The sequence below is a fragment of the Clarias gariepinus genome, chromosome 18, assembly GCF_024256425.1.
Source record: "Clarias gariepinus isolate MV-2021 ecotype Netherlands chromosome 18, CGAR_prim_01v2, whole genome shotgun sequence".
Taxonomy (NCBI): Eukaryota; Metazoa; Chordata; class Actinopteri; order Siluriformes; family Clariidae; genus Clarias; species Clarias gariepinus.
The window spans coordinates 21,541,433-21,566,297 of NC_071117.1; the positions used below are offsets into that span (position 1 = coordinate 21,541,433).

Genomic DNA, 24,865 nt, shown 5'->3' on the forward strand with positions numbered 1-24,865 from the left:
CCATGTAGGTTTGGAGTTTTTTTTTCTCCCTTAATAACGTAAACCTTCATTTAAAAAATGCATTTTGTGTTCAATTATGTTATCTTTGACTAATAGTTAACGGTTTTTGATGAGCAGAAACATTTAAGTGTGACAAACATGCAAAAGAATAAGAAATCAGGAAGGGGTGAATAGTTTTTCACACCACTGTATACAGCTGTACATACAGCATTTTATCAAAAATAAGCATTGTCATTGTTCACAATACATGGAATAGCTTAAAGTTGACTGAGATGAATTAAGTGCTTTACAGTGCCAGACATTCTTATTTTAAAGCCTTTTCTCGCAAAAACAAAAAAAGGTATTTCAAATGACTTTAAGGTAAAAAAAAAAAAACTTTAAAGCGTTAAAATAAATAATTATACAAAAACAATAAGTTGTGCAAGTTAACTTTTAGAACTAAAAGTTCTCTCCTGATATTTTTATCGCTCCCTTTCATTTTGCAGCCCGCAACAAAACGCCTCCTCAATTCAATACACAGCGAACTGTTTGCATCTCCTTCTGCTTTGTGGGTAACGTAAGCGCTGCTTCTTCGTCGGTATTTACTGGCGGCTTGCACCTGGAAGCGCACTGTGTCACACTTTTAAAATAAATTAAAAGGAGCTTTAAGGCAAAAGATTTTGCCTCGATCATTTTTTGTAATCGAATTACTCAAGTTACTCAAGGAATCGTTTTAGCCCTACACTGTTAAGGTAACAGTGCCTTCATTTGGGTGATAACGGATAGCAGGTATTATTTTGCAGTCATACTTTGTGTAAGGCAGCTGAAAGTTCAAAATAACAGAAGATATTTTTAAGTTAATATCGAGTCCAGTTCATTATTGGAGGCTTAGGTACAAAACTGTAGGAAATTCTAGTCCTGAACTATTAAGCGACTGCAAGCACAAGCCTTTAGACCAAGTGTATCTCGAGCGGTCCACATGCTTCCATGCGACAATAGATCAATATTGGTATTTCAAAATTTTACTGGGAGCTGATGCAGTGTAGATATTATAGGGGTGATGTGCTCATATCTTCTAGTGAGAGGACTCTTGCTGCTGACCTTGCAATCATAATAGGAGGCATGACATCCCACCTACAGGTGCTTAAATAAAAGATGTTTAATATAGTTAATTTTATTATATTTTGTTCAGAGTTTCTTACCTTCAAAAGGTGTTTTTTATTTTTTATGTGGATTTTTTTTTTATAGTGGAACCTTGGATTACGAGCATATGATACTGATTATACCAGTAAAAGACCCACAATTCCGCATTGCAAGAGAGAGAAAAACCGTTGGCTCAGTTGTGAACACTTGTCGCTCGGCATCAAAACAAGAACTGCATGCGTGATACGTTATACTCAGTATTTGTAAACCAAGTCAAAATTTATTACAAATCTTTGCTCGTCTTGCGAAACACTCGCAAACCGCGTTACTTGCAATCCGAGGTTTCACTGTACTGTGAATCCTTTTTGAATCTTTGTGCCACATGGTAATTAAAATGCAATTGTGTAACAGGAAATTCATTTTAGCTTTTAAACTACAGCTCAACAATGTGGACTTCTTGCTATCATAGCAATTATTTTCATAAACCATTATAGTAAAACTGATTTTAATCAAACCCAGCCAAAAGCTATAAGTGGATCTTCTCTCAGTAGTCATATTTAAGAAGGTCCTAGGGGGGCATTCTCAGCAGCAGTGAGTGCATTACACTCACCTAAAGGATTGTTAGGAACACCTGTTAAATTTCTTATTAATGCAATTATCTAATCAATCAATCACATGGCAGTTGCTTCAATGCATTTAGGGGTGTGGTCCTGGTCAAGACAATCTCCTGAACTCCAAACTGTATGTCAGAATGGGAAAGAAAGGTGATGTAAGGGCCATATTTCATTCTTGTGATTTGTTATGTTTATCTTATTTCAGTTTATTAGTTAAGCATTAAGTATCATACATCATAATTTGTATTGTGACATCATTTCATGAGTTGTTCTGTGACATCATCCCACAGTTATGCAGTTTCATGTCTATCACGCACGTTAGTTGTTAGTTGTTGTTAAGACACGGAAGGATACAGAAAGGTGTGGAGCACACAAGCTTTTGACCGTGAGACAGTAAGCTAAAAGGAATACAGTAAAATAAGTTGTTGTAACTGTAATCTATCGAAGCTACAGAACACAGCAAGCGACTTGTCGTGACTACAGTGGATTTATGCAAGAAACTGTAACAACTGTTGTTTTTGATGTTAAAAATAAACAAGAGACAAAGAAATCAACGAAACGTCTGATGTCGTCAGTGACACTGTGTAACTAAAGACACGCGTCAGAACTAGTGAATAACATGCATGTACAATAAAGTCAAAAGCTTGCTCCGCCGCAGAAATGAAGATAAGTGATTTAAGAGTGTGAACGTGGATTGAAAAGCGCGCGTGCGATTCAAAACGCGCACTGACTGCCAACGAGCAACCGAAGCCGAAAGCGAGAAAAGGACTTGCCTGTTTTAAACTTCACCATGTCACACGGCGGGGACAACGTCGCTATCTCCGAATCTGAGCAGGTGATGGTGCTCGACGAACTGAAGAGCGCCAGAGAAGGCAAGTGGAGTCAGTTGACTGTATTATATAATAAACTAGAGGCGCTTATGGACAACGCTTGTAATTTGCATGACGTTAAAGCCAAGCGCCGCCAATACAAAGCGCTGCTAAATGACTTTATTGAAAGCAATGTAACAGTGCGATCGTGCGCAAAGTATGAAGAGCGTAAGACCGATCAGCACCACTGGTTTCACCCTAGATTAACGCGCTGCTCAGAATTAATGGTAAGAGTGAAGTCGTGGATCACGGACACTAGTAATCGCTTTAAGTTGCCCCAAACAGGTGACGATGGAGTCTCGCCAAACGACAGTGTGTCAATGCTGGAGCGCAGGACGCCCGCCCCCCAAAGGTACGGAAGCGTAACGTCAGCGGCATCCAAGAGGTCCTTAACGTCAGCAACATCCGAAGCTCGACTAAAAAAGGCAGAAGCCAACAGAGCAGCTTTGTTGGCTAAAGCAGCAACCTTGAGAGATTGGCAGGCGCTGAAGCTGGAGGAAGCACGATTAAAGGCTAAACAAGCACAATTAAAGGCACAAAAGGAAAGGCTGGAATTGGAAACGGCGCTTGCAATGGCCGATGCTGAACTAAATTCTTACCAGAACCGTAAAAAAACAACATCCTGCCAGACGGAGCGTGGTCATCGAAACAAGTGGTGCATGCCCCCCGGAACCGGAGCACAACGACCACTGCGACCACAGTTCGGCAACGGAATACCTCAAGCTGCCATCACGCCTCCGAGCAACCCACTTAAGCATGCCAGTGAGTGCCAAACCCATAATGTCAAGCACCCTAATGGAACGGCCCACCCAAGGTAACGAACACTCACTTTACAACACTGACATAGTGGAGCCTCAGGGTAGGATGCCACTTCAGGCAGATCTTACAGAAATGTTTGCGAAGAGTCAGAGGCAACTTTCCTTACCTCCGCGCAACGTTCTTTCATTCGATGGTGACCCTCTTGAGTTCACGGCCTTTGTAAGAGCCTTTAAACATGCCATCGAAACCAAAACTGATAGCAATCTGGAAAGGCTGTTCTTTCTTGAGCAGTATACTGAAGGACAGCCTAGGGACCTAGTGAGAAGCTGCCAGCTCATGCCAGAACATCGTGGTTACGCAGAGGCTATGAAACTGTTACATGACAATTTCGGAAATAGACAAATAATCGCTACAACGCTGATGCAAAAGGCACTTAACTGGCCGGAAATAAAGTCAGAGGACGGAAAGTCACTGAAAACTTTCTCCCTGTTTCTAGTGAAATGTTACAATACCATGTCAAGCATTGATTACATGGATGAGCTAGACAACGCTACCAACTTGAGGAGTGTTGCCTCAAAACTGCCTTACAAATTGCGTGAAAAATGGAGAATCCACGTATACAAGTACGAGGAGCACAATCAGGAAAGAGCTAAGTTCGTGCAGCTGATGAAATTCGTAGAACGAGAAGCAAAAGTAATGTCCAACCCACTTTTTGGAGACCTGAACGTTTCTACTAGTGGTAAAAAACACAGCAACAAATCCCCTCCAGGATTCAACCAAAAAATGGAAGAAAAGAGAGGTAGCAGCTTTGCGACCGGCGTAAAACAGGTTGGTAAAAATCATAAAGACTCAATTACAGTAAAGAGTAGTGATGCATTAGTTATTAGTGCCTTCACTAAACCTTGCGCATCCTGTGCGAAGGATCATACCCTAGATGAATGCCACCAGTTTAACAATGAGACATATAAGGTCAAATTGGACTTTCTAAAAAAGAATGGATTCTGCTTTGGCTGTTTAGTAAAAGGACATTTAAGCAAAGACTGCACGAAGAAAATTACATGTCAGTTGTGTTCAAAGAAACATCCTCGCATGCTACACATTGCAGCCAAAGACACAGCTCAAGCGATCGTAAAGGCTGACGAAACCGAACCAGTTCAAACATTGCCTGTTACAACGAGTCACGAAACGAGTGCGTGTATCGGGATGGAGATGACTGTATTCTCTCCATAGTACCTGTTAAAATAAAGTCCAAGAAAGGTAACAAGACAGTAGAAGTATATGCCTTTATGGACCCAGGCAGCTCGCTACCTTTTGCACAGAGTCATTAGCAAGGCGCTTAAACGTACAAGGTAAAAAAATTGACATCCTGTTAAGCACCATGAACGCGAGAAAACAAGTAGAAAGTTACGTGCTTACTGACCTAGAGGTTAGTAGTCTGTAAGAAAACACCTTTGTCGAACTCCCCAAAGTGTTCACACAAAAGAGTATCCCAGTCTCAGTGGAAAACATTCCACAACAGCACGACATCGATAAGTGGCCATACCTCAGCGAAGTAAAACTGCCTCACATTAATGCTGGAGTTGAAATTCTCATAGGTAACAAAGAGCACAGACTCCTAGAACCATGGCGAGTAATTAACAGCAGGCACAATGGGCCATACGCAGTAAAGACCGCTCTTGGATGGACCATAAATGGACCTCTTCGAGAGTCGGTCGAGGAAGGCACATGTGACAATAAGCAAGTGAGCATTGCAGTCAACAGAGTTTCCATCGAAAGTGTAGAACAAATGCTGATACAACAGTACAACCATGATTTCCCTGAACGGAACTGTGATGACAAAGCTGAGTTGTCACAAGAGGCCTATCAGTTTTTAGACTCTGTAACTAACTCTCTGCAATTTACCGATAATCACTTCTACATTGGTCTCCCATTTAAGAAAGCAGCTATTCAAATGCCCAATAACCGAAGCGCAGCCATGCAGCGCGCACTGAACCTCAAACGGAAGTTTAAGCATAACCGCTCCTTTTACAAAGAGTATTTAAACTTCATGAACGACATGTTTGAAAAGGGTCACGCAGTCAAGGTCCCCACACCTCACCTAAGTCGTCAAGACGGGCAAGTGTGGTACATACCTCACCATGGTGTGTACCATCCTCAAAAGAAAAAGCTAAGGGTAGTCTTTGACTGTGCTGCCAGCTATCAGGGAATATCATTAAATAGCGAGCTTCTGCAGGGACCCGACCTGACAAACTCACTCATTGGGGTGCTCACACCCTTTAGACAAGAGGAAGTTGCCATGATGTGGAAGCCATGTACTATCAGGTTAGAGTACCGGAAAAGGACACAGACTTGTTGCGTTTCCTGTGGTGGCCGAATGGATACGTGAGTCAGGACTTGGTTGAGTATAAAATGGTCGTTCATTTGTTTGGTGCAAAATCATCTCCAAGTGTAGCTAACTTCGCCCTTAGGAAAACAGCAGAAGAAAACCGCAGCAATGCATCTGCCGAGGCAGTCAACACAGTACTTAAAAACTTTTATGTAGACGACTGCTTGAAGTCTGTCTCTAGTCATAGCCAAGCAGTTGCGCTATATAGTAATCTCACCAAACTGTGCGCAAGTGGAGGGTTTCACCTCACCAAGTGGGCAAGTAATAGTCGTACATTTCTAGCTTCCATCCCTGAGAGTGAGAGAATTAAAGACATCAGGGACTTAGATTTGAGTAAAGACGTACTCCCTGTTGAGAGAGCCCTTGGGGTGCTGTGGTGTATTAATTCAGACACGCTCAAGTTTAAGATTAGTATAAAGGAGCGGCCCGTGACTAGAAGAGGAATCTTGTCAGTCACTAGTTCAATTTATGACCCCTTAGGCTTCCTTGCACCAGTCATACTGCCAGCTAAGATCTTAATGCAGCAGTTATGTAAAGAGAGACTCGTTGGGACGATGACATTCCCGAACAGTTTATAAAAAGATGGAGGGCCTGGCTACAAGAGTTGCATCAATTGTCTGAGTTTAGTGTAGCAAGATGCGTAAAACCAGTTGACTTTGGAGTCACAACTACAGCACAACTTCACCACTTCTCAGATGCAAGTGAAATGGGATATGGAGTTGTCTCGTATATTAGGTTAGTAAATGCTGATGGACTCACACACTGTGCATTCATGATGGGGAATTCTCGCGTAGCGCCCCTGAAACAAACTACTATTCCCCAAATGGAATTGACAGCGGCAGTGGTTGCTATAAACAACGAAAAAATGTTGAAAGGTCAACTGGAAATAGAACTGCTGGACTGTGTTTTGGACCGACAGCACAACTGTCTTGAGATACATTGCCAATGAAAAACTTCGCTTTAAAACCTTCGTCGCTAACAGAATCTCCATCAAACGAGAGCTAACTAAGCCACAGCAGTGGAGGTATGTCAACACTTCAAAAAACCCAGCTGACGCTGCCTCCAGAGGAGTCTCCTGTGAAAAATTCATGAAAAACAACAATTGGATCCATGGTCCCCCCTTTCTTAAAACACCAGAGAGTAAATGGCCTGAGAACATTCACGATCTGTCGACGAAAGAGGATGACACTGAGATTAAACACTCAGCCTTAGCGAATCTCGTAAAAACTACAGAGAGCACAGATGCCGTGAGTAAACTGATTAACTATTACTCTGACTGGTATAAGATCCGTTGCCTGGATTCTTTGCGTTAAGGACATGCTTAAACATAGAACAAAAAGGATTAAGGGACAGGCAAACAACTGAATAACGATTAAGGACTTAACAATGGCAGAAAACGAAGTCATTAAGTTCGTTCAAAACCAAAAATTCAAAGACGAAATCTCCATGTTACAGAAGGATAATGCATCCGTAAAAAGAAACAGTTGTCTCTCCAAACTAGATCCAGTACTGCAGGATGGAGTGCTAAGAGTTGGAGGACGTCTTGGTAGGTCTGCAATGCCTGAGCACGCAAAACACCCTGTCATTATACCCAAAGACTCACACATTACAACTCTAATCTTAAGAAACACTCACGAACAGGTCGGACATTGTGGAAGGAATCATATGCTTTCAAAATTGCGGCAGAAATACTGGATTCCGACAGCAAATACCCTTGTGAGAAAGTTTCTGTCCAGTTGCGTGACATGCAGAAAGATCAGAGCAAAGAATAGTGAACAAAAAATGTCAGAACTGCTACGCGATAGAATAACACCAGATCACCCACCGTTCACTAACGTAGGGGTAGACTATTTTGGACCCTTCGAGGTCAAACGGGGTAGAAGTAATGTTAAAAGATATGGCGTATTGTTTACTTGTCTGACAACAAGAGCCGTGCACATTGAAGTCGCGCAGTCATTAGATACAGACTCCTGCTTAAATGCTATTCGACGCTTCATGTGCAGAAGAGGCCAGGTGTCAGTTATGGGAAGTGATAATGGAACAAACTTCATAGGCGCTGAGACTGAATTGCGTAAAGCTATCCAACAGTGGAATCAGTCCAAAATTGAAGGCGTCCTCATGCAAAAGGGGGTTCAATGGATATTTAATCCTCCTGCTGGGTCTCACTTTGGTGGAATAAATAAACCATATTCATAAAAAGCTTAACTTTAACAAATAACTTTTCAATCTAGACTTGATCTTGTCTTACTCCCAAAAACTAATTAAGAGGCTACTTTATAAATGTGGGGCTTCATAAAAAATAGCACTTCTCCCTGCTATATGATGTACTAACAAATAGCATAAACCTTCTAATTGAAGTAAATGTGGCAGATCATAGAATACCAGCAGTTCACTTTGGTAAAAACTTTTGTTTTTTACATCAAAGGTAGTATTTAAAAAACACTGTGTACTTTTAGGGCAATTGTAACAGGTCAGTTGTTTTCTAGGTTTTAAAGAAAACACATCACGCCATTCTTAAATGGCTCAGTATCTGCTCACCATCATCAGATATATGGAACACAGTTATACATGGTGAGTACCCCTTAAACTTTATATATGTGTTTGTGAAAATGTGTTTTAGAAATCTTGTGTAAATTATATAAGCAGCTTTTTGCAGAAAATCATGAAGTATATTAGAAAAAATATCTACAAATTATTTATTTATAAAATTGCAGGCTTTTCTCTCTCCCCCCTCCCCCCTTTACTGGTTTCAGTCAAGCAAACTATTTGCTAAAATCGGAATTTTATGTACAGTTTAAAGAAAAAGTATGAAACCTTTGGGATTACGTGGAGTTATGCATGAATTGGTCATACAATTTGCTCTGATCTTCATCAGTCTGGTGTCTGGGGACGGTTTCACTCTACCATGAAGACGGGTGTGGCCTCAACTGGTGTTGACAGCTGTTTCTCTAAGGACTTGACTTGGCTGTAGTTGCTCAATAGTTCAGAACTGGAATTTCCTACAAGTCTACCTAAGTCTCCAATAACTACCTGGACTGCCTATTAACATTAACTGTTATAGCTGAACTGGCTAACACACATAACACACAGTATGAATGCAGATTAATTCCTGCTTTAATTAATGCAGATTAATTCCTGCTTTAGTTCCTCCTCCAAATGAGGATGGGTTCTCTGTTGAGTCTGGTTCCTCTCAAGGTTTCTTCCTATTACCATCTCAGGGAGTTTTTCCTTGCCACTGTCGCCAGGCTTGCTCACCAGGGACTATCTGACCATTTTGATTGATGCACACTCACATTCCATACAAACCTAAATCTAAGTCACAAAAATAGAAAAACACAGTCTGCTTAAAATACTACTATACAAAAATTATATGTTTTCATGTTTTTATTGAACATTACATGTAAACATTCACAGTGCAGGGTGGAAAAAGGATAGTGAACCTTTAAACTTAATAACTGGTTGACCCTCCTTTGGTAGCAATAACCTCAACCAAATATTTCCTGTAGTTACAGATCAGACCAGCACAACGATCTGGAGTAATTGTGGACCACTCCTTTTCACAAAAGAAGGTGTATTTTGTTTTGTTAAAGCCATTCTTTTGTTTAATTACTTATGTATGCTTTGGGACATTGTCCAGTTGCATCACCCTCTTTCACCAGCTTAAGTTGGCGGACAGATGGTCTTATGTTTTCCTGCAAAATGTCTTGATATTGATGGAAAAATGAATTCCAAAATTTTACAACAAACTGTCCAGGCCCTGAGGCAGCTGTGCTGTGCTTTTTTTTCTCCACACATTGTGTTGTGTGTTTTTTCCAAACAACTCAGTTTTAGTTTCATTTGTCCATGTTGTGGAAAAATACTCAGAGTCAGGCTTTGCTTACAGAAGATTACGACCTTTATTATCATGCAATAATGACCGGAGCTGCACCATGGACACAACTGAATCTCTGGTCCGCTTTCACCATTATTTATGCAGGGCTCGCTGTACATCCCTTCAACATCTCTTTCCCATTAGGGGCCCTCTTTAGCTCACAATGAAGGTGCCCCAATGTAAAGTTCTGTTTTTTTATGCACGCGCACACAGGGAAGCCTATGTCTCAGCTTCGCACGCACACCCCTGATTATATATAGATATGGTACCTTCTACCCCCAAAAGTAAGTAAAATTAAATTAAAATAAAAGTTTCTCCCATATCCCCCCCTCTGGGGCTTATAAGTCCCACACTAATTGTTTACTCTAGAGTGCGACTCCATGAGCTAGTCTTCCTTACACTAACTGGTGATTAAATTAAATCACTGGATTTTTATCAATGACCAACCTATGGATTCGTACTCTTGGGAAGATCGAGCCAAACTTCTCCGCCCTTATTTGACTAGGACCGACTCGACCTCCATGACCTTATACTTCCCATAACCCAATAACATTACATGAACATGTAAATAATACAGTGATTTTCTAGGATTACATTAATTGGATAAATCATATAACCTACAATGTAACATACATAACACAATACAATTTTTAGGAATAGACAGCCTTGTCGTAATATAATAGTCTTCAACCCAGATGCTTTGCGCATCGTAGAGAGTCAGTTGGAGCCCACAAGAGAGGTTGCCAGCACGTCATTATGGGCTCATGCCATGGACGATACGCATCAATATATGAACGAGTAAAGTCTCTTATTAGGGTTATATATGGGTGAGTTAGGGATATCCTTGATGACAGGTCCAGAAATTTATCCTTGTCTATTGTTGCTAGGAAATGCTGTTAATTTTAGAAAAACTTTGATTAAATATAAATCACATTCATAAAATTCATTAGACACAATAACATCACCAATTAGCTGCTTCAATTAAATTTCTGCATCTGAAATAAAAAAGAACGTTGTTTAGTGGCATTACACATTGTCATAATATGTTTAAGGCTTGCTGCCTTCTCGTGCACTTTTCCTATGGAGGAAATTAAAATTAGTTGTCGCTTCTATTCAATTCAATTCAATTCAATTTTATTTGTATAGCGCTTTTAGCAATTTTCATTGCCGCAAAGCAGCTTTACACAGTCAAAAGAATTATTTAAGTTTGTATGAAATGTGAATTTGTATGAATCAAAATGGTCAGTTTGTCCCTGGTGAGCAAGCCGAGGGCGACAGTGGCAAGGAAAAACTTCCTGAGATGGTAATAGGAAGAAACCTTGAGAGGAACCAGACTCAACAGGGAACCCATCCTCATTTGGGTGAAACAGAAAGCAGTAAATGTTCTGCATTTATACAGTGTGTAGGGTGGGAGGCAGTTCAGCTATAATAGCTGATGTTAATTAATGTTAATATGGAGTCCAGGTAGTTATTGAAGACCCAGGTAGACTTGTAAGAAGTTCCAGTTATGAACTATCGAACTGTCAAGTCCCCAGAGAAACAGTTGCCAACACCAGTCAAGGCCAGAACCATTTTCTAGGTAGAAAGAATCATTCCCAGACACCAGACGCATCCCAGAGAGACACACGGGGCATCCATGTGACGAGATCTTCAGTCAGAAGCGGGGCACCAGGATGGGTCAGACAGGTCCGGGGGGCAGAGGGAGTTTGGATCACTGGCAGCTCAGGAACGACATGTGTAGCTCGACAGAGAGAGAGAGAAAGAGTGAAAGGGGAGAGGAAAAAGAAAGGGGGGGGAAAGAGAAGAAGAGGAGAGATGGCAGTTAGGTATGGTCACAGTCACACAATGTATAATGTGAATGTATATTAACTGTAGAGTGCAAGCAGAGACTCCGGCAGGACTAACTATGACAGCATAACTAAAAGAGAGACCCAGAAGGAAACACAAACAGTAGGGCTTCCTGAGATGTAAAGCAACCAATCACCTCACCGTCAGCAAACCTGAGTGATCAATGAGAGTGAGGAAGACAGCATCCAAACATACCAGTTCACCATAATACTCTACGTCCATGAGTCCCCCAGATCTGCTCCTTTACCTATGGCAAATCTATTTATAAAAATGCTTGGCTAAATAAATAGGTTTTTATAGCTTCTGCTGTTTTATCTGTGAAAGCAATATAGTGTTAAACAGAAATGCATTTATACAATATAGAGGACATGAATCGTTGTCACACGTAATCTGTACAGTTGTTTGTCCTGTCAATTGTGTCAGGGAAAAACTGGTTGAAGTCAGTCAGTCAGTCTCGTCTGTATCAGAAGTGGGATGCTGCTCTTAAGCAGTTTCTCTTACTTAATTTGGAGCAGCGGAATTTTCAACGCTGCGCAATTTGGTATCCAACTTGTGCCAATAGTTGGTTATTTCCCAATAAAGATTTTATTTCTTTGCACTTTTGTTACTATTTAATGTTAGGTCCTTCTCTCTTTCTACCTCAGTTTTCGGTACTCATGTTTTGGGGACTTTTGTGTAATGGTTCAAGTGATACCACGTTGTTTTGCCTTTCACTTAAATCACTGTTGGAGTGGCTGCCACAACTTTGTGGGACCCCTCCCTCCTGGGCTTGTGCCATATCCTCCTGAACACTCGCAGATAGACCTGGTCTCCTGGAGTGGTATGACATGGAGCGTCTTTTCCTTCATCGCCTCCTTGCTCTTTTCCTGCACATAAATTGCTTCATATATGGCACTTAGTTTCTTCATATAAGATTTTTGCAGTTGTTTTAGCGGTGGGCCTTTATATGGTTTTACAGAATGGCACAGGCATGGGTCGACCCGTAAGCATTTCATGCAGGGTTAAGTGTGTATTTCTGTTAGTTTGCATGCTTGTTAATTCATTGGTGCAAAAAGTAAAGCCTCAAACCAGTTAAGCTTTGTACTACTACAAATATTATTAATTTTGGCTTTAAGATTGGCGTTTATACTTTCTACCTTCTCCTGGGACTGTGGACGTACCCAAATCTTGTTCCCAAACGTTGTTATACCTACCTTACATTTTCTGAATGAATACTGATCCATTATCGGAACTGATCTCTAACAGAATTTTAAATCTAGGTATCACTTCCCTTGTGATTTGATAACTGTTCCTGCCCCTTCGTCTGCAGATGGTATTGATGCTACCCATCTACTAAATCTGTCAGTTATTTTGAGCATGTACCTTTTCGCCTCGAACCCTACTTTATCATGTCCACATAGTTCACCACAAAGTGCTTGAATGGTCACTCTGGTACCGGTATATGACCAATAGGTGTTGCTGCTTCCTTCATGACATTATGCTTAGCACATATTTCAAATGAAGATAGGAACTCATCCAGCATAGCATGCAGATATGAAGACCAATACCCAGGTTGCTTGATTTTTCTCACAACCTCTCCTCTTGCACAATGGTCAAATCTATGAGCATCTGAAATCAAAACGTTTAACAGTGCTGTGGGTGCTATGATCAGACTTTCATGTGAACGGCAAATACCCTGTGTGTCCTTCTGTGCTCCCCTCTGGAGCCACATCGAGTGCTTGTAAGGACCTGCTTGATGTTGAATACAAATAATATCCTCTAACTGGGGCTGCGGTTCTATAAGGACTATTGGCACCTGCACTGCCAGCTGAAACTTTGGGCTGTAAACTAGTAAATGCCAATGAATTCTCCACACAATCATGAGACACTCCTTCATAGGCATAAGGGATTAATTTAGCTGGGTTAGCTGTGACACATCACTTTATAGTAATGTCGGGATATGTGAGCAGTGAAGAATAACCTAGAATGCGAGCTTGAGTTAGAACAAATTTCCCTTGTTTTATCAACTCTACAACCTATAGGTAACCTAGTCAACGTAGATGATTTTACATATGCATAAGGTACAGCTGCAAGACCCTGTTGGTAGCATAGTGGGTAACCTTAAGTTATATTATCTAGCTTAGTGCTGTAGTAAGCTAGGGGCTGGTTTTTCCTATCACTGCAAGTTTTCTGCATCAATATAGCTGAGGCAGATTCAACAGCTCGGTTAGCCACATACAAATAGAACGGCTTGATATAATCAGGTGTACCTAAAATGCATTTCTTGTTGATGGATTCAAATGCTAACAGTTCATCTGTGTTCCATTTTAAGGGAGCATTTAGATCTTGCAGTTTTTCTTCTCTCATTATTTCCCATAGTGGATCTGTTTTTACTGCATACTCCTCACTCCAGTCAGCATGAAACCTGTTACCCCTAGAAAGGTCATCACTGTTTATCTGGTTGTGACACTGGTGCTTTACTTATGCCTTCTAATTAGGTAGGCACTACAGCTATCGTCTTATGTGAAATTAGTCACCTTACCCATTCAACTTGAGGCTCGCAGTATTGTAGTTTAGCGTTGGACTCTCTATGACCTCCCTGAGCTACATAGATTTCTGAGTACCTTAATGGAATCCCTATAGCATGCTTGTAATGATAATAAACATATTAAACACTCATCCATATGCTGACAAAGGCTATTTTCTATCCTTAAACCTCCTAAATCAGCTTTCAAATCTGATTGAATATATGCAGTGAGTGGTTAAATCTCCATGGCATTTTTGGTACATATATTGTTTACCAGCACATGTAAATGCAAACAAATATCTACTCTCTTCTGCCACTGAAACACTGAAGAAGGCTGAACAAAGATTAATTACAGTGAAGTATATGGCTTTGGGAGGGACATTAGTTAGCAGTGTGTGTGGATTTGGAACATCTGCTGGATAATTTACCTGTTATACTATTAAACTGTATCCAAATCATGCACAAGACGCCATTTATTTGTACCTGGCTTGATCACCGGGAAAATAGGAGAATTACAAAACTGGTTGTCTCTTCTAGTACAGATGCCTTTACTAGGCCTTCAATAATGTTTTTTATGCCAGCTTCTGCCTCAGATCGCAAAGGATATTGTCTTATTCTGAGCAGTTTTACATCTGGTTTAAGGTGTTCCTGAATTAAGCTGGCTGATTTGAATAGGCCAACAACTGTGTCATGCTGATCCCATTATTCAGGTGGGACCTGACTCTCCATTTCCATATACAATTCATCTTCAACAGTCTCAACTACCTCAGATGCTGATGCCAATTGTGTTTGTGACTTGTGGTTAACTACAACTTCCTGAGTGGTACCAATCAAGTTATCACATGAGATTTTAATACAGTTTTTATCTGCAGAATGAAAAATCAACGGGTTTATGGTTGACTCCCACTGGACTTTTTTAGCTTTCTTCCTTATTGGTCCTATGTCCTTTGAGCTGTAATTTATTCTACCATACATATAATGTCACCTGAAGAACAGAATCAGTTACATTGAACCACCTCTTTACAAAATCACACTCATCTACACTGATAGCTGCTCCTGGCCGGCATTTGATGATATACTGAGTAACTAATTCAACCAACGTTGTGCGCTTTTGTTTCTTCCTGCCACGCCTGTCCTAAGTCAGTATCTTTGGTTGGGTCATACATCATTGTACAGTGAAAGTCTGAACAGGGTAATTGTGCTTTAGGAATCTGTGATCAACATACACACCTTCTTCAGAACATCATGTTTGCAGTCCTAATTTACCTACTGCCTCTCTGCCTAGTAAATTAACTCGTGTATGACTTGAGACTAATACAGAGTTGGTCATACTTTTATTGTTAGTTTGTAGACGGTTTGGTGCGGTCGTAGGGACTAACTGCTTTTGTCCCAAGAATCCTACTGTCTTGGCAAATTTTCCCCATGACTTAAATTTAAGCATGTATAAACTGCTCCTGTATCAACTAACATGGGTGTACTTTTACCGTCTACCTCAGTGTGTAACATGAGTTCTTGTTAGTTGTCAAAATAGGTGATTGATTCTCCCCTGTTGGATTCTCTGGGCCCCCTAACACCCCTGTTTTGGATCCCCCGGGCCCCCTAACACCCCTGTTTTGGATCCCCCCTCTTTAAGGATTTACTGGGCCTTGCACTTGATCTCGGGGAGGATGTTGCCACCCCCCTTCCATCGCATCCCTCGGGGCTGGGGCCATGGATGTTAGGGAGTTTTATCGATTGTGTCCAGCCTGTCCGCACCCCCAACATACGCCTGGGAGAAGGTTAGACTAAGTGTTCCTTTGTCCTCTCTGTTGCTGGTTTGCTCTCCACTCCCTCTGCCCTGGCTTTTGAGTGTAAACGTTAATGACAGGCGCAGGCATCTGGTTTGAGTTTGGAGATAGTGCTGCTGATGATGTCTCACTGTGTCTGCAGCTGGCTGGATCCTTGGTGAAGGACTGCTTGGGGCCCTCACTGTTTCTTTGGTAATCAGAGTAGCTTGGGCCTTTTTCTTGGTTCTACAGTTTTTCAAGCTGTAACTGCCTCTAGGTCGCCCCTTTAATGTCTTTGGGTCAAGTCTAGGTGGATACTAGGCACAAAAGGCTTTCCACACAACAGGGCGGTAAGCCTCAAAGACAGTTATGTTATGTATTCACAGCCTCACTCGAGTCAGAAGCACGTTTTTCCTCCCCCCAAAATCTTCGCCAACAGTTTTCATATGAATCACCGATAAAAGCTTGTCTGAGGTCTCCTCCTCTACGACCTTAATCCATTTCCCTACACCCTCGTGAATGCTGGGGGGGGGGCGGTTGACAAGTCCCTTGAGATCTTGAGCTGGCCATGGTACATACTGTCCCAGTGCACCTTTAACTAAAATCTAAGGGAAATTGGGAATTATGGAGGTAGGTTCCTAAGTCTTCCAGTGTTTCTTCTATGTTTACAACTGCCCATATTAAATAAAAAATCCTCTTCACCTTCATCCCCTCTACTGTACAAAGACCTATGCCCAGTCCTTAATGTTGTATTTTTCTGACTTCTTACTTGTCCTGGTGTTTTAGTGCTCCTGTCTAACCTCTCACTTATCTGCACCCTTTCCTGTTCTTTTATCTTATCCTCTTTTCCACATAGCTTTTTCACTCTCTGTAAATCTGCCCCTACTTTCTTATAACAATGTAACGGTGTTCTTTCCTCTCTACTCCTTCTCCACCTCAACTTCACACCTGGCTCTCTGTCGTCTCCATCTAAATTTACATGACCTTCCATTTGCATTTCTTCAACATTCAACATTCCCTTAAACATTGGGAAATGACCTTCTGCCTGCACATATGGGGGAGGTTTAACTAGCGCTTCCTTTCTAATACTCTGTTTTTCTGTGCCTCCCTGTCTGACTTTTTCAACTTTTTCCTCGTTTGCTTTTTCTTTCTTACCAACTTTACTCATTCTTCCTTAAACAGAGCTAGGACCTCTCTTTCGTGCTGTCTTTTCAACTCCTCTGGACACGCTTTTTCTCTCTTGCTGCTGTTTTATAATTATAATTAAGGTTCCATCTCCTCATCATGCCACATCTAAGGTCCCCTCCTTAGGCCATTTTGTAATCATATCTTTAGTTCGCTTTTGCCATTTATTGGAGATCTTAGTTATGAGATCTGCACACAAAGGATACTTCAGCACTAATATCTCCACTGGAGAGGCTGCCATTATGCTTTATAGCCTGTCACCACAACTTAGATATTCTTCTGTTATCTTATGCCTAAGCCCTTACTTTAATGAATAAATTTGTTTATAACAACATACAACATTGTATAATCACAGAAATGTCCGCCTTTCTTACCAAGGCTCAACAGGTATAATCACTTTTTAATATACAATATTTTACTATTTGCCTATTAGCTTGCCAAAAAGCACACTATTCTTATACTCAGTGAACACTTCCATCGATAACTAATTAATGCCACAGTATTAATATGGGGTTCAGACACATTCACCACTCCACACTATTTATTTATTTATTTATTTATAGGCTTATGCATTCATACTTTGTCCCTGTTTTCCTAGAAAATAGGGCTTATTCTTTGCATACTTGTTTCCTTTGCTAATTAGGGCTCATACACACACACATCTCCGGTCCGGCAACAAGCTGCCCCCCCAACTCCCTCGGGAGGTCCAGCCCTATTCACTGGACACAGAGCTTATGGTATCACTTACCCAGATTTCATCTTTCTCTCTCTCTCTCTCTCTCTCTCTCACACACACACACACACACACACACACACACACACACACACACACACACACACACACACTTAGGCGAACATAGAGCTCTCACACACTCAGACAGTAACAGACAGACACAACATCAATTAGACATGAACAATTGCAATTGCATTTAACTTAATGGCACAAAATAGTGCTCCACATAAAAAAAAAGATATAAAATAAAAGCCACAAAAACCTCATACAATACCTTTTTTGGGTGGCTACACAATGCTTATGATGTACAACAGTACATTCCTCATAGGAAAAGTTATCAATAAAAGCCACAAACACCTCATACAATACAAATTTTAAGGTGGCTACAAAATGTTTACGACACCGAAAGGTGTTCCTCATACGAAAAGTTATTTTTTATTAATTGCTGCATATACACACACACACACACACACACACACACACACACACACACACACACACACACACACTTAGGCGAACATTGAGCTCTCACACACTCGGACAGTAACAGACAGACACAACATCAATTAGACACGAACAATTGCAATTGCATTCAACTTAATGGCACAAAATAGTGCTCCACATAAAAAAGATATACAATAAAAGCCACAAAAACCTCATACAATACCTTTTTTGGGTGGCTACACAATGCTTATGATGTACAACAGTACATTCCTCATAGGAAAAGATATCAATAAAAGCCACAAACACCTCATACAATACAAATTTTAAGGTGGCTTCAAAATTTTACGCCACCGAAAGGTGTTCCTCATACGAAAGGTTATTTTTTTATTAATTGCTGCATATCCTTATACAAGCAGTATTACTAATTAAGCGCAATTCCTTATTAACTTGCTCTACACTCTTGTCATCCATCAAGGCCCACTTGACAACGAGTACAAATTAATATCGAGACTATCTACCTTTATTTTGCATTGACATCTATCAAAGCCCACTTGACAACACAAATAGACACTCAAATTCGCGCTCTCATACCGTCTGTTATTGCTGCCATCAATCAATGCCCTCTTGACAACAAACCAGACAAATGCAATGCATATTTTATCAATTTACTATCAGTACAACAGTTAGTAAGCTGATGCATGCATTCTTTTCTGGAAACAAAGCCCATTTTAAATTACTTGAGTTGGAGAGGCCTTTATCAGGCGTCCTTACCACCATGGGTGATCCCCAGCAAACAACACAAACTAAGTATATAAGCAAAAGTTGCTTACCTTTGTAAGTGGCCACTTGTTTGTGTTGCTGACCAAGGAAGCCCATGCTGATCAGTCACCTTTGCCCCTTTTCCACCCTGCTCGCAGCGCCAAGATGTTGTGGAAAAATACTCAGAGTCAGGCTTTGCTTACAGAAGATTACGACCTTTATTATCATGCAATAACGGCCAGAGCTGCACCATGGACACAACTGAATTTCTGGTCCGTTTTCACCATTATATATGCAGGGCTTGCTGTACATCCCTTCAACATCTGTTTTCCATTAGGGGCCCTCTTTAGCTCACAATGAAGGTGCCCCAATGTAAAGCTCTGGTTTCCTATTCACGCGCACCCAGAGAAGCCTATGTCTCAGCTTCGCACGCACATCCCCGATTATATACAGATATGGTACCTTCTACCCCCCAAAAGTAAGTAAAATCAAATGAAATTAAATAAAAATTTCTCCCATATCCACAGAATATTTTCCCAGTAGTGCTGTGGAACATCCAGGTGCCCTTTTGCCAACTTCAAATGTGCTTTTTTTGGACAGCAATGGCTTCCTCCGTGGTGTCCTCCCATGTACTCCATTCTTGTTTAACACTAGAAGCGCCGAGCAGCGGTCATTTGACCAAGGGGGTAAAAAAAAAATAATACTTCACACTCGATCAATTTCCAGGACCCTCCTTTCATGACTTTTCCTAGTTCTGTGAGCTTAATCACCCTGTATGCTTAAATTTTTAAAATCGCACCAGTAAAAGCCAGTATAAAGCTATTTTGCTCTTATTTACGTGAAATCGCTGACAGCTGCGCGGCGGCATGACGTTTCCTGCCTTTTCCAACCTGCGATTCTCATTTCTCTCAGCAGATGGCGCGAGGAATCGCGCCAACTATCTATGCGTCATTCAGTGCGTATATGTAACTATCTCAGGTTTCATTCCATATATGCAGTTTATATATATATATATATATATGCTTCCGTAAAATATCGACAATTCGCCATTCATTCTGGCGTTGATAATCAGCGATATTTTATAAGGACATTTAGGGAATTTCGCTTTACTTAATTTTATAAGGTTTTGAGAAAATTTATTAGTTTGTTCGTTCTGTTAGAAGCTTCCGTGAAATTATCTCTAAAACAATATTGTTTTACATATTACATATGTAATGACCCCTCCTGAGGATATAAAGCCTCATTATTGAATGTAAATAAATCAGATCTACCACAGCAGATAATAAACTATGCTATGTCATAACCGAAGCAAACACCACGATTATGCCTCGTTTCGTTCAGTGTTGCTAGGCAACGGATCACGCGCCTAATTGGCGGGAACGTGGATCACTTGGCCGCGGTGTATTATAAACCTGCGGAATGTTTCACTGCTTATGTTCATGTAATAAAAGCGAGTGAAATGTGGAGGTGATGTGTGGCCACTGAATAAGAACTAAATCAAAGATTTCGGTAACTACACTGAGTGTAACATCTGCTTAGTGACACTAAACAGCTGAACAACTTCACTTTTCCGTTTACCTCTGAGAAAGAAAAAAAGCTGTATGTTGTTTGTTTATGTGTAGAATGTTTATAAAAGTACACAAAGTAGGCGCGCGCGTGCAAACAGACACACACACACACACACCTCCCCTGAGTCCTCGGTCAACGTCTAATGACCGTCGATATGCAAATGAGTCAAGACGTAGCCTAACGTGGTGTCGTGTCGGATTTCAGTGGTCACAGAGAGGAAAGACTTTGAAACAGTTGCAGCGTTTTTTTCAGTTACAACAAGCACAGCAATGAGTCCACGTTGTTTCACTGGTTATGACATAGTGACACTAAACAGCTGAACAACTTCACTTTTCTGTTTACCTCTGAGAAAAAAAAAGTTGTATTTAGTTTGTTTATATTCAGAGTAACACCTTCCAACCACCTCTCATAGTCTATTGTTAGTTTTAATGATTTGGCTGAAACTAATTATCACTACATAAGTACCCCAACACCAGTGATCATGAGTTTCAGCTAAAACTAATTCTATACATGCAACAGAAAATGTAGATGCAGATTCCAAATGTATAAAGATGCATGCTATATATATATATATATATATATATATATATATATATATATATATATTCCGCTTCAGCGTGTTTCTTAATCTTTCCCTATATATATATATTCCGCTTCAGCGTGTTTCTTAATCTTTCCCATATATATATATATATATAAATATGTGTGTGTGTGTGAGCGCTGCAGCCTGTGAATGAATACGCACAGCCGAGAACAGAGACATGAGGGACATCTAATACCTTATTGTGTAGTGTCCCTTTTTTAGCGGATTTCTCTGCTACCGCAGATCAGTTTATCAACTTGTAATATATTAATTTTAGGAATATATTAACATGTGCAGACATTTAGTTGATGGGGCGCTGCCCCTCTTGCCTCTGAATAGAGCCAGCCTCGATTACACACACATAGACACACATATATATATATATATATATATATATATATATACATATATATATATATATATATAGCATGCATCGAATACACACACACACACACACACACACATATATATATATATATATATATATATATATATATATATATATATATATATATATATAGACTATGAGAGATGGTTGGAAGGTGTTACTCTGAATATAAACAAACAAAATACAGCTTTTTTTCTCAGAGGTAAACGGAAAAGTGAAGTTGTTCAGCTGTTTAGTGTCACTATGTCATAACCAGTGAAACAACGTGGACTCATCGCTGTGCTTGTTGTAACTGAAAAAAAACGCTGCAACTGTTTCAAAGTCTTTCCTCTCCGTGACCGCTGAAATCCGACACGACACCACGTTAGGCTACGTCTTGACTCATTTGCATATCGACGGTGATTAGATGTTGACCGAGGGCTCAGGGGAGGTGTGTGTGTGTGTGTGTGTGTGTACTTTTATAAGCATATAAACAAACAAAATACAGCTTTTTTTCTCAGAGTTAAACGGAAAAGTGAAGGTGTTCAGCTTTTTAGTGTCACTATGCAGATGTTACACTCAGTGTAGTTACCGAAATCTTTGATTTAGTTCTCATTCAGTGGCCACACATCACCTCCACATTTCCCTCGCTTTTATTACATGAACATAAGCAGTAAAACATTCCACAGGTTTATAATACACCGCGGCCAAGTGAACCGATTAGGCGCGTGGTCCGTTGCCTAGCAACACTGAACGAAACGAGACATAATCGTGGTGTTTGCTTCGGTTATGACATAGCATAGTTTATTATCTGCTGTAGTAGATCTGATTTATTCAAATTTAATATTGTTTTAGCGATAATTTCACGGAAGCGAGTTCAGAACTAAATCGCTGCTCCGAGACGTTCAGAAGCTTCAAATAGAATGAAAAAACTAATAACATTTTCTCCATACGATATAAAATTAAGTAGAGCTTTCCTTTTTGTTATACTACGAAGCCCCTAGATGGACAAAGGAGGAGAAAAAACGGCAGAAAAAAGTCAAAAACTTTGGGTTATAATTCCAAACATGACTTGTTTTTTCCCTCCGACTTGTTTTTTTCCCTCTTCCTTTGTCCCCTTAGAGACTCTGTAGTAGGTTTTCTCAGTTAAATATGAAAAAAAGATACCGCTTATTATCAACGCGGGAATGAATGGCGCATTGTCCAAGTGCAAGTTGATCTTGGAGCTAAACTATTTGCTTTGGGTGAAAGCGCCATCTAGCGATCATTGTGTGTCAGCAGCAGCTTCCCATTCAAAACAATAGGCGGTCAAATGACCGCTGAACCGCGTTTTTAGTAGGTGACACTGGCGCGGCGCTTCTAGTGTTAATGTTTCCTCATTGTAGATGTGTCAACAAAAATGTTAGCATGTGCCAGAGATTTCTGTTAGTCTTTAGCTGACACTCTAGGATTCTTCTTTACCTCATTAAGCATTCTGCGCTGTGCTTAAGCAGTCATTTTTACAGGACGACCACGCCTAGGGAGAGTAGCAACAGTGCTGAACTTTCTCCGTTTGTAGACAGTCTGTCTTACCGTGGACACACAACCATCATGTCTTCTGAGAGCTGTTTTATGCAAAGCCTGGTTCACATCAGGCAGTGCTACTTGAAACCAGGAAACCCAAAACTTGTGTGTATTTTTAAAGGGCAGGACAGCTTTCAGCAGCACATCCAATATCACACTGATTAGACTTAAGGTTGGCTCACTCTCGGCTCCCATTAGCTCTTGGAGAAGTCATTAGTCTCTGGCTTCACATACTTTTTCCACCCTGCACTTGAAAACGTTTACATGTTATGTTCAATAAAAACATGAAAACATATAATGTTTGTGTAGTATTATTTTAAGCAGACTGTGTTTTTCTATTGTTGTGACTTGGATGAAGTTCAGAGCACATTTTATGACCAATTCATGCAAAACTCCACGTAATCCCAAAGGGTTCACATGCTTTCTTTTGCAACTATAGCCATCAAAAACAAGCAGATTGATACAAACCCTGAAATTAGTGGACTAGAACTAATTGTATGAAAATTATAATTGTTTAAAATTATAATTATAATGTTAAACAAGATTTCAGTTAAATTTTGTACAAGATTTATGAAAGTTATCTATGAAAGCAAATTTTTTTTCTTTATAAGAAAACATGCTCTTTAGAAGCTAAACGTGTTCTGTGTAAAACTCGCCCAGACCTTTTTCCTTGCTGTTTTTAAGTTCCCTATATAAAAAGAATGCTGTGAAAACACCCTTTTGTACACATACAGTACAGTGCATCTGAAAAGTATTTACAGCTTTTCACATTTTGCCATGTTACAGCCATATTTCAAAATTGATTAAATTCATTCTTTTTCCCCAAATTTTACAAACAATAACCCATAATGACAACGTGAAAGAAGTTTTTTTAAATCTTTGCAAATGGATTAAAAATAAAAAGTGAAAAAATAAAATCACATGTACTGTACATACAGGGGTTAGACAATGAAACTGAAATACTGGCCAGTTTAGTGTTGAAGGTTACATGGCTAAATTTGACCAGCCTGGTGGCCAATCTTCACTGATTGCACATTCCACCAGTAAGAGCAGAATGTTTTAATTAGCAGAGTAATGCCACAGTTTTGCTTAAACTATTGCAATGCATACAACATTTTGGGTGACACATCAGAGTTCAAAAGAGGTCAAATTACTGGTGCGCGTCTCGCTGGCGCATCTGTGACCAAGACAGCAAGTCCTTGTGGTGTATCATAGTATCCAGGGTAATGTCAGCATACCACCAAGAAGGACAAACCACATCCAACATGAGTAACTGGACGAAAGCTGTCTGAAAGGGATATCCAGGTGCTAACCCAGATTGTATCCAAAAAAACATAAAACTACAGCCGCCCAACTTACTGCAGAATTAAATGTGCTCCTCAACTCTCCTGTTTCCACCAAAACTGTTTGTTTTATTGTTCAACTCCTAAAAGTATTCACATCCTTTGAAATGATACTCAAAATGGAGCTGAGGTGCATGCTCTTTCCACTGATCACCTTTGAGATGTTTCTACAACCAGATTGGAGTCACCCAGTGGTAATTTCAGTTGATTGGACATGATGTGGAAAGACGCACCCTGGTCTATATAATATAGAGCACAAACAAAGCCATGAAGTCCAAACAATTGTCTGTAGACATCTTTGACAGGATTGTATCGAGACACAGTTCTGGGAAAGGGTTCAGAAAAAATTCTGCAGCATTGAAGGTCTAGATGAGCACAGTGTCGTCCATAAATGGAAGAAGTTTGGAACCACCAGGACTTTTCCTAGAGGCAAATTGAGCGATTTGGAGAGAAGGGCCTTAGTCAGGGAGGGGAACAAGAACCGGATGGTCACTCTGAAACAGCTCCACTGTTTTGCTGAGAAGAGAGGGGACCCTTCCAAAAAACAATCTCTGCAGCACTCCACCAATCAGGCCTGC

The 24,865-nt window shown here is 40.4% G+C and overlaps 1 protein-coding gene across 3 annotated transcripts in view; it reads left to right on the plus strand.

Moving 5' to 3' along the window:
* brat1 (BRCA1-associated ATM activator 1) overlaps positions 1-24,865 on the plus strand; it is a 63,673-nt gene that overhangs the window by 28,470 nt on the left and 10,338 nt on the right. For all 3 annotated transcript variants that reach the window (XM_053476825.1, XM_053476826.1, XM_053476827.1), the window contains exon 11: positions 8,237-8,321. In XM_053476825.1, coding sequence (XP_053332800.1) covers positions 8,237-8,321 — 85 coding nt within the window. The remainder of the gene's footprint in view (positions 1-8,236; positions 8,322-24,865) is intronic.